At 53.0% G+C, this 10,719-nt stretch overlaps 1 protein-coding gene across 1 annotated transcript; it reads right to left on the minus strand.

Moving 5' to 3' along the window:
• Positions 1-8,843: 8,843 nt before the first annotated feature.
• LOC138755063 (actin-like protein 7B) lies at positions 8,844-10,371 on the minus strand. The gene has a single exon (XM_069920259.1). The coding sequence runs from the start codon at positions 10,222-10,224 to the stop codon at positions 8,965-8,967; it is 1,260 nt and encodes a 419-aa protein (XP_069776360.1). The 5' UTR covers positions 10,225-10,371; the 3' UTR covers positions 8,844-8,964.
• Between the last annotated feature and the right edge of the window lie 348 nt (positions 10,372-10,719).

Consider the following 10,719-nt stretch of genomic DNA (forward strand, 5'->3'; position numbering starts at 1 on the left):
TCTAAGGATATCATGGAAGAAAGGCTCGAGCCTGAAACGTTGGTTATGTAAAGTACACTGTTTGACCTGCCGAGTTTATCCAGCATCGTGTTTTTACGCTATTCATATTGTTCACCGGTCTTTGCAGTCAGAGAGTATAGAGCTCATCGAAAGAATCAAAGACTTGTTGATCCAAACCAAGGCTTTTATTAGCAAAAGACAGGAGCTCTTCACAGGTGGCCGACCAGTCCGGAATGATCCGACCTGGCTAGGGACACAACCCTTTAAAGCCCAGACAGTAGGCGTGGCTAAGCTCTCAGCCAATCGCTGTAAGCACAGTCTAGATACTGTAACTATATACATTGGTGATAGATCTGTACTATCACAGAGAGACAGAAGCAAAAGGGGGGCCCCTTGATAATCATTGAATGTCCTTGGATTCCCCTCTAGCGCTCCCGCATTTGCTTCAGAACTAGACTCCAGTTCAGTTCAAACCATCAGTAGCCTGAGCGCAGATCCAATCCTCCGACATGAATGAGGAAGCCTTCAGTGCCCAGAGCCCTTCGGGAACCCTTCCTGCCTTCAGCACCTTCTTGAATCCCAGATCTGATACCTGGTTCTAATGAGCCCGTCTCCAGCAGCCCACAGCCTGGTGTAAGTCATTGGACTTACAAGTTGCCAACACCCACAATCTGTGAGAACTTCACCTGCAAGTTGCCAACAGCTCACCACCTGTGTCATCCTTCAGCCGCTAGGCCCCTTGCTGGGCCGTCTCCATGGTCAGCTTCATTAAGGTCATCTCTTCAGCTTCTCCTTCTCAACGGGCTATGTTCTCCCCATTACTGGTACTCCGCACTGGTATAATGCTCCCACAAAACCCCACATGGGCACTTGCCGAATGCAGGTGAATCCTTTGGCATCTCCTTTCCAACATTGTACTTCATTTGCTTCTTCTTTGCCCATTATCCTCATCTATCTATGTCTCTTTGCAGCCTCCCCATTTACTCATCACTACATGCCCCACCACCAGTCTTCGCCTCATCTGTAAACTTAGCCACAAATCATTAACATGCAATGTAAAAAAAGATAAAAAGGGAACTGGATGTGGGTCTGTTCGTTTTCTCGGAGGGAGAACAATGTGAAGCTGGAAAGATACCGTAAAATGGTCATTGGGGAGGGGACAACAAATGGGAACCGAATAGTGAACAGTAAATGGGTAACTGGTTGAGTGAACGGTGAGTGGTAAACTGGAGAAACCCCAACAATGTCCTCTCTTACATCTTTCAATATCCTGGGACATATCTATTCAGGCCCCGGGGTGTTATCCACATTAATGCCCTTCAAAATATGTGGTTCCACTTCCATCTTGATATCAAAATGCCTGAGCATCTTTGCAATCACTCTCACTATCCCCGACATATGCCAATGCAAAATACTCAATAAATATTGACCCAGATCCACTGGCTCCAGTGATCCCCTCCTCTCCCTGGTTACCAGTTTTGATCCCACTTGTCAAGGTCAAGTCAGAATAAAGAAGGTTCTTTCCTCCAACCTTTATATTGCCTAAGGGCCCCATCTGATTTTAGCTTCCTAACCCTTACACACAACTTTATAAAGACCGTGGGAAAACTGATGGTGGACCTGACTTCCCAGAATGCTGTGCGGCAGAGAAACCCCTCCATGAGTGCTCTGTGAAAACAGCCATGCATATCCTTTCTTTGCTGTACAGCATTCTGGGAGGGCAAGTCTGCTGTCGCTTTTCCCCATGGTATTTATAAATTTCCCAACATGCCCTCAGGCTTTATAAATTGTGCGCTCTAGGCAGTCCAGTGCTTTATAAATTGTGCGCTTTAGTGCCACCAACTTTCCCATCCTGTTTAAAAATTGTCCACTGTTGCTATTTATTGCTAGCAATTTCCCATGGTCCCTTCTAAAGGTTTCTATAGGTCAGCACAACAAGAACAGGAGCTCTCACATTGTGCTGTACATAAAACTTAATTATTTGGGCATGATTAATTTTGCTCAAATATAAGCTCATAATAAATTGATCAGGATTTAGGGCAGTGTAGAGCTCGTCGAAAGAACCAAAGACTTGTTGATCCAAACCAAGGCTTTATTAGCAAAAGACCGGAGCTCTTCACAGGTGGCCGACCAGTCCGGAATGATCCGACCTGGCGAGGGACACAACCCTTTAAGGCCCAAACAATAGGTGTGGCTTAGCTCTCAGCCAATCGCTGTAAGCAGTCTAGATACAGTAACTATATACACTATGTACATTGGTGATAGATCTGTACTATCACATTCACCCCTTCTTGGAGAATTGACCCTGGGAAAAAAAAACAAAAACGAGGGAGAGAATGAAAAGGAAGGGTAGGTCAAGGACTGTAGCGGTCAGGGGGTCTGACCATCCGGCGTGACCGCCGTGGTGCCGGGATTGGGGTCGCTGGAGTGGTGTCGCCAGTGGGCTCATCGGGTGCGACTGCTCCATCGCTCAATTCCCCAGTCGTTTTGTCGGCAGGGTGGCCCGGGTCATTGGGGTGCTGTTGGTCCTTCTGTTGCGGCACGGGGCCTGGAGCATAAGGAGTTGGGGGGTTTGCTGGGTCTACCGCGTCCTGAGCTAGGTCCCGCACCGAAACAGTGTCCTCCCGCCCGTCTGGGAACTCCACGTATGCGTAATGTGGGTTCGCGTGGAGTAGAGTCACTCGGTCGACCAAGGGGTCGTTCTTTGAGTGCCGGACGTGGCGTCGCAAAAGGACGGGGCCAGGGACGGTGAGCCATGCCGGTACAGTGGTTCCCGATTCGGATTTCCTCGGGAAAAGGAACATCCTTTCGTGGGGGGTGGCATTTGTTGCAGTACATAGGAGGGAGCGGATGGAGTGTAAGGCACTAGTGAGAACCTCCTGCCAGTGAGAGGTGGGGAGACCTTTAGACCGGAGAGCCAGTGTAACCGCTCTCCATATGGTGGCATTCTCCCTCTCGACCTGGCCATTACCGCGTGGGTTATAGCTCGTGGTCCTGCTTGAAGCAATACCACACTCCAGAAGGTACTGTTGCAGCTCTGCACTCATGAATGAGGACCCCCTATCACTGTGGATGGAATTGGGGTACCCGAAGATGGTGAAAATACTGTGAAGGGCCTGTATCACTGAGGTGGCAGTGGTGTCTGGGCAGGCCACAGCGAATGGGAAGCGGGAGTATTCGTCGATGGCCGTAAGGATGTAGGTATTACGGTTGGTCGACGGTAGGGGTCCCTTAAAGTCTACGCTAAGACGCTCGAAGGGGCGGGTGGCTTTGATAACGTGGGAGTTATCCGGACGGAAGAAGTGGGGCTTGCATTCGGCGCACACCGAACAGGCTCGGGTCATGGAGCAGATCTCCTCGACTGGGTAGGGTAAGTTGCGCGCCTTGACAAAGTGAGCAAACCTAGTGACCCCTGGATGACAGAGCGCCTCATGGAGTTTCCGTAGTCTGTCCATCTGTATGCTGGCGCACGTCCCCCTGGAGAGCGCGTCAGGCGGTTCGTTGAGCTTACCAGGCCGGTACAGGATGTCATAGTTAAAGGTGGAGAGTTCGATTCTCCATCTGGCGATTTTGTCGTTTTTTATCTTACCACGCTGGGTGTGGCTGAACATGAAGGAGACCGCGCGTTGATCAGTCAACAGTGTAAAGCGCCTCCCAGCGAGGTAATGTCTCCAACGACGTACCGCTTCAACTATGGCCTGGGCCTCCTTCTCGATCGAGGAGTGTCTACTCTCCGGACCCTGGAGGGTTCTGGAGAAGAAGGCTACAGGCCGACCGGCCTGGTTCAAGGTGGCTGCCAGGGCGAAGTCGGATGCATCGCTCTCGACTTGAAACGGGACAGACTCATCGATCGCGTGCAGCGTCGCAGCAGCGATGTCAGATTTGATTCGATCGAAAGCCGCTGTGGCTTCGGTTGAGAGGGGAAAAGAGGTGGTCTTGATAAGAGGACGTGCCTTGTCGGCGTAGTTTGGAACCCATTGGGCGTAATACGAGAAAAGGCCCAGGCAGCGTTTGAGAGCTTTCTGGGTATGTGGTGGGGGTAAGTCCATTAAGGGACGCATGCGGTCAGGATCTGGCATGACTATCCCGTTTTCCACCACACAACCTAGAATAGCGAGTCATGTGGTCCGGAAAACACACTTGTCCAAATTTTAAGTCAGGTTTAGCTGACGGGCAGTTTGAAGAAATTTGTCTAGGTTGGCGTCATGGTCCTGCACGTCGTGGCCGCAGATGGTGATATTGTCCAGATACGGGAAGGTAGCGGTTAGCCCGTTCTGGTCCACCATCCTGTCCATTTCCCGCTGGAAGACCGCGACACCATTCGTGACCCCGAATGGTACCCTGAGAAATTGATATAGCCGCCCATTCGCTTCAAAGGCCGTGAATGGTCGGTCCTCGCAGCGGATCGGGAGCTGGTGGTAGGCCGAACGTAGGTCAATAGTGGAGAAAATGCGGTACTGGGCGATCTGGTTCACCACATCCGTGATGCGTGGCAGGGGGTACGCATCCAGGAGTGTGAAGCGGTTAATGGTCTGGCTATAGTCGACCACCATCCGTAGTTTTTCCCCATTCTTGACAACCACCACCTGGGCTCTCCAGGGGCTTGAACTGGGTTCGATGATGCCCTCATCCAGCAATCTACGCACCTCACTCCTAATGAATTGCCTGTTTTCGTAACTATATTGCCGACTTTTGGTGGCCACAGGCTTCCAGCCAGGGGTGAGGTTTGCGAAGAGTGCTGGCGGGGCAATCCGGAGTGTGGAAAGGCCGCAGGATTGGCCCCGGGGCACGGGGGCGGGTTGCTCGGGTGCTTCGGGAGTGGGGCGATGGCAGACCGAGAGGGGGGCGTGGGGTCCCCCAAAGTGTAGGGACACCGTTTGGAACTGACACTGGAAGTCTAATCCCAGCAACACTGGGGCGCACAATTGGGGAAGGACGAATAATTTAAAGTGGGTGACCGTCACGCCCTGTACTTCCAGCGTGGCGATGCAATACCCCTTTATCCCAGTCGAGTGCGACCTCGTCGCTAATGAGATCCTCTGGGTAGTGGGGATAATGTCAAGTCCCCAACGGAGGGCCAGATCTGGCTGGATAAAACTGTCAGTTTGACCCAGAGTCAAATAAGCAATTGGTGTAGTGTCCATGCACTTTAATCAGTTCCATTGCTCTGGTGAGGGGATGAGAGCATTGCTGGTTTAATGTTATTGAAGCAGTTGACAGGGGAGTTTTGCGCGATGACGTCACGCAACGGGATGACGTAGTCAACGCTCGAGGAGCAGGTTGGAGAACCTCCCGGAAGTGCTGTTGTGGCGGGTGAATGGTAAGTAGTGGGGTTTGTAGTTGCTCGCGATTGGCGGTCGGGCCCTGGCGATCGTCAGCGATGGACGCTAGGGTGAGCACCTGGTTGGCCGCGGGGGTGGCTGCGGCGGCGGTAGCGTCGGCCCCGGGGGTGTCTGTGGCGGCGGCAGCAGCAGCGGTAGCGTCGGCCCCGGGGGTGTCCGTGGCGGCGGCGGCAGCAGCGGCGGTAGCGTCGGCCCCGGGGGTGGCTGTGGCGGCGGCAGCAGCGGCGGTAGCGTCGGCCCCGGGGGTGGCCGTGGCGGCGGCAGCAGCGGCGGTAGTGTCAAGTGTTCCGCACGGGGGCGAGAGGCAGGCCATCACCATGGTTGCGACGGTGGGTTTCCCCTTCCGGGTTCGGCGTCTCCGTGACGTCAGGCGTTGCCGTGCAGGGGAGCCCTCGCTCTCATTGGACGAGAGCTCTGGGGAAGAAGAGTTTGAATGGGAAAGCGGCGATTGGGCTTCACACGAGGCACTGTGTTTGCTGGCGGCCATTTTAGACCTACAGACTGCAGCAAAGTGGCCCTTTTTAAGGCACTTCTGGCACCTGGCTTTTCTTGCTGGGCACTGGGATCTGCTGTGCTTGTCCCTCCCGCAGAAATAACATTTCGGGTTCGCACGGGGCAGGGTAGCAGCAGCCAACAGGCCGTCAGGGGTAGGGTAGAAGGGCACTCTACTCACATCAGAATGAGGGGTCCAGTCCCTAGAGAGCTCGGAGGACTTTAAGGCTGCATCCTCCATTGTGATTGCAATCCGGGCCACGTCCTCTAGTTTTTCTACCCCTTGTTCGAGCAAGCGCAGCCTCACTTCGTTCGATCGGAGCCCGGCCACATAGGCATCCCGGACGAGATCATTTGTGATCTCGGCAGCAGTTTTGTCCACACAGTTACAGTCCTTGCCCAATGCCTTTAATACTTGTAAATATGCCCTGCTGGACTCACCGGGCTGTTGCTTCCTCGACGCAAGCACGAGCCGGGCATGAACTCTGTTCACCGGTTGATCATACAGTCCTTTCAGTACCTTTATGGCTGCGGTGTAAGTGGTCTCATCCTGGATGTTCTCGTAGACTCTCAAGGACACCATAGACAGCAATGCTGTTAGACGCTGGTTATCCTCCTCTACCTGAATGAATCTCAGGAAGTTTTCAAAGTTCAGCAGCCAGAAGTTAAAGGCTTTGAAGGCTGTAGCTGACTGTGGGTCGATATCAAGTTTTTCTGGCCGAGTTAAACGCTCCATCCCTTTCAAAAAAAATTCTTTTTGCTAATAAAATTGTAGAGCTCGTCGAAAGAACCAAAGACTTGTTGATCCAAACCAAGGCTTTATTAGCAAAAGACCGGAGCTCTTCACAGGTGGCCGACCAGTCCGGAATGATCCGACCTGGCTAGGGACACAACCCTTTAAGGCCCAAACAATAGGTGTGGCTTAGCTCTCAGCCAATCGCTGTAAGCACAGTCTAGATACAGTAACTATATACACTATGTACATTGGTGATAGATCTGTACTATCACAGGCAGCTCCATTCCTCGCCCGGGAACTGCCAGGCAAAAATGGGCGCGGAGTTGAATAGAGGGGAAGGCAACGTGGCTGTGGAAGCGAGTCTGGGTGAGGACATGGTCGTAGAGCTTGAGAACAGCAGGGAGTGCAGAGGGGGAGCAGTGAGATAGAATCCCACAGAACTCCTTTCGGAGAGCAAAGTTACCTGCTACAACTTCCCACCCCATTCCACCTGCCCGTGGCTGTCGACACTGTAATAAAGATCTCCAAAATATGCTTGAGGAGGCTTTCTTCTTTCCTCCATCTCGCCGCATTTTCCCAGCTCGGGTCTGCATGTCGCAGCTTTCATCTGACTATTAATGTAACCTTTTAAGCGCAGTTACAGGGCTCTCCAAGCCACGAGTCCGCCCCACCAATCAATCTACAACCCCCATACGTCATGAAGGGTGGGAGAACCGCTCGTGGACGCGGAGAGAATGTTCAGACAAGCTCCAGATTCGAACCAGGGTCACGGGCACGGTAATAGCGATGCGCTGGCACTAACGCGAACCGTGCCGTCCTTTTCTCTCCCAAACATCACTTTTTTTTAACACCACCATAAATCTGGCTATAGCCGATCATAAAGATTCGCCTGTGTCTTGTGCATCTGGTCCCACACCCTATCTAGCATTTTCTTACCTGAGAGGTGTCACATTTGTGGCTCGAAATGTGAAATTGATAACACCATCAACACATGATTTACCTGTTGAACATCAGTATGTCTTTATTTCTCTGCTTCCATTAGCCTGCATACAACGCGCGCATCCCTCTCACTTCCGGTCAGGTTAATAGCTCAACCTCTATCTGCATACATCTCATGCATATTCATTATCATGACAAGATGCGAACTCCCTTTCTCTTTCCACAGATGCTGACTGACCTGCTGAGCGATTATACAACGACGCCGTTTTTCGGAATGCTTTTTCTGAAGACAAATGGTATTTGATGTTTTGAGACTCTCTATGCCAGAGAGCTTCGCAGGGCATTTTTGTCTTCACAGGGCTTTAGCTGTTCAGACACCAATATAAGGGCAGCTTTGTTTGAATCTGAATTTAGATTGCTTCCTAAACTTATGACTCTGGTTAGGAGTGGGCTGGTGTGAAAGGTTAACCTCCCCATTCCTGTCCCGGGACACTGAACGGCCGATTTACTGGGATGCAAGTGTGAAAGGGGCTTTTGTTTGCCTGCGACGTTCTGGCTCCTTCTGCTTATTCCTTGTTGAAGGGGCTCAGACCCCAAAGGTCGGCAATAATATCCTTGCTTTTTTTTTAATGGACGCTGAAAAGACCGGCTGAATTCCTCCAGCATTTTGCGCACAATTTAAACAGCGTTGGACCGAGTATTGCGCTATAGTGCACAATTGACACAGCGTTGGAGCGCCTATAGCGCACAATTTATAAAGCCTGAGGGCATGATCTCACGGCGTCTGCAGACTGTGGGGTTTCACTCTGTTTAGTGTACCACTGAACAACTGTTTGTTTTTAATTTAGTCGTTGACAGGACGGCAGCCGTTTGGTTATCAGGTATCAGAAGGAGAGCAGTTGTACAGCATTCACTATTTGACCTGAAACACAACACACAGTACAAGTTAATGTACTGTGCTGTAAGGTTGTGTGTGAATGAGTGAGAAAGAGAGTTTTAAGGCCGCCTTCTGCGGTCTGCCCCAGTATTTATTTGGCTCCCCCTGCTTCACTGAACTTACGACTCTGGTTAGGAGTGGTCTGGTGTGAAAGGTCAACCCCCCACCCACCCCCCGCTTCGATTTCCTTGTGAATCGGATTGGGATCGAAGGACAATGGTCTTGGCCTGCCCCTCTCCTTCCTATGCCTGAGGTAACACTGGGCTCTTGCTGTGTATTCTTGCAGGTGATTTCTCCTACGGAGAGTGGGAGACTGACAGAGAATGGCATCGCTCCCCAGCAATAAATGGCCCTTGCCCATATACAAGAAAAAAACGAATGAAGCGGACAAATGAAATACTGAGAAGTGCTTTATTATGTCAAGGCATCCAAGAGAAGTAGCATTGAGATCCGGGAGAAGTCGCGATAAAACTGAATGAGATGGGCTTAGATATCGGCGTAGTTTTAAACTAAGGCGCCTAAACGTCCAACGAATAGATTGAGAAGCACTTGCGATGAATGATAAATGGGCCCCACTCGTCGTATTCTCTCCTGTGCACCCAGAGTTGCTGGAAGGCCTGGAGGGAAGCCAGAATGGAGCCTCCGAGCCAGACCGAGTACTTCCTCGCGGGGAAGCAGCGCACGGCGGGGTTCCTGCCGCTGCCCAGCCTGTCCATCTCCTTCTGCAGGCGCTCCGAGAAGCCGCCGAACATGGTGGAGCCCCCGCACACGAGGATGTTGCTGGCAATGCTGTCTTTGACGGGGCTGTCGCACGAGTCCAGGCTGTGCAAAGCCAGGGAGTGGACTCCGGGCTCCTTGGAGCCCATGAGGGAGGGCTTGAAGAGCGCCTCCGGGCAGCGGAACCTCTCCTTGCCCAGCGAGACGATGTAGCCATCGGGGAGCTCGTACTCCACCAGGTGCTCGTTCACGTCCAGGCCGAGCTCCTCCTCGAAGTTGACCGAGGTGTAGCAGCATTTCTTTTTGATATCCTCCACGATGTGGAGCCCGGCCTCGGTGAACCGGTGACCTGCCTCGTTGAGCAGCTGCAGTAGGTAATCATTGAGGTCGGCGCCCCCGTAGTCGGCCCTGGCCGTCACGTGGGGCATGATGTAGCCTTCATGCACGGGTGCCACGTGAGTGACTCCGTGGCCGCACTCGACCACCAGGCCGGTGATGCAGCCGGAGGAGTAGAGCGAGAGGACAGACTGGTCGGCGACGTGAATGGAGGGGGCGCCGAAAGTCTCGAAGAGGACCTCGGCCATCTTCTCCCTGTTGCTGGCCGGGCTGAGGGGAGGGTCGGCCACCATCACGGCGTGCTCCTCGGGGAGGATCCGCAGGGCCCTGTGGAAGATGTGAGCCAAGAGAGCTTCCGCCCCGTCCCAGTCCGCCACGATGCCGTGCCTCAGCGGGCTGGCCAGCTTCAGCGCTGGCTCCGGTGCAGCCAGGACTTCGCCCACGAAATTCTCCTGGCGGTTGTCGCCTGGTTCGGTGCCCATCTGCACGGGTCTGCCCATAGTTGAGGGGAGCACCACCGAGGGCAGGGGCAGCCCGGTGTAGCCGGCCTTGCAATAACCCGTCCCCAAGTCGATCATCACGGCCCTGATCTTTATCACCCTGTCTGCCTTCATGTCCACCGACTTACCGCGCTGTGACAGCCTGGAGCTGGATTTCTGGGCTTTGGAGGGCGGGCGCGGGGTGCCCTCCCTCCTGGGCGTCGGTGCTGTTGGTTGGATCTCCATCCTGTGTGTTTCTGCGTGGTCCGAAGCCCCCCCTCAAGTCGCTAGGAGTTTCCAGCCGGCGAGACGCCAGTTCGCTTCCTTTGGGTCTCAGCTCTCGTCTGTGTCTGCAGGGAAAGTGGACATTGCCTTGTCATCTTGCGCTCACAGCTGCGCTTTCAGTGACGACTCAGGCCTGATGATGCCCTCAGTGTACAGGTCCCTCCTTGTGCCCCTCCCTACCCAAATAGGCAGGTGAAAGAGGAGAGTGAGTGTGGGGGGGGGGGTAAAGCAACGGGGATCATTTCTAGCTGGTTCCTATCTCTGGCCTCTCCCTTTGGACCTTCTCTCGGCTTTGTGAACTATTCCTATTTCCTGGGTGACTACATGTATCAGCAATTAATTATTTAACATACTTTCGTATGCTGCATGTCATGTCAGAGGTGGGAGTCCGTGTTGTTATTATAAATTACAATAAATCTACTCGTATCGTTCGAATCCCGCGCGGTCTGCGTGGGT

Source organism: Narcine bancroftii, chromosome 2 (assembly GCF_036971445.1).
Source record: "Narcine bancroftii isolate sNarBan1 chromosome 2, sNarBan1.hap1, whole genome shotgun sequence".
NCBI classification, from domain to species: Eukaryota; Metazoa; Chordata; class Chondrichthyes; order Torpediniformes; family Narcinidae; genus Narcine; species Narcine bancroftii.

Coding starts and splice junctions, on each gene's coding strand:
- LOC138755063 (XM_069920259.1), bottom strand. CDS start 10,224: ATGGAGATCCAACCAACAGCACCGACGCCCAGGAGGGAGGGCACCCCG.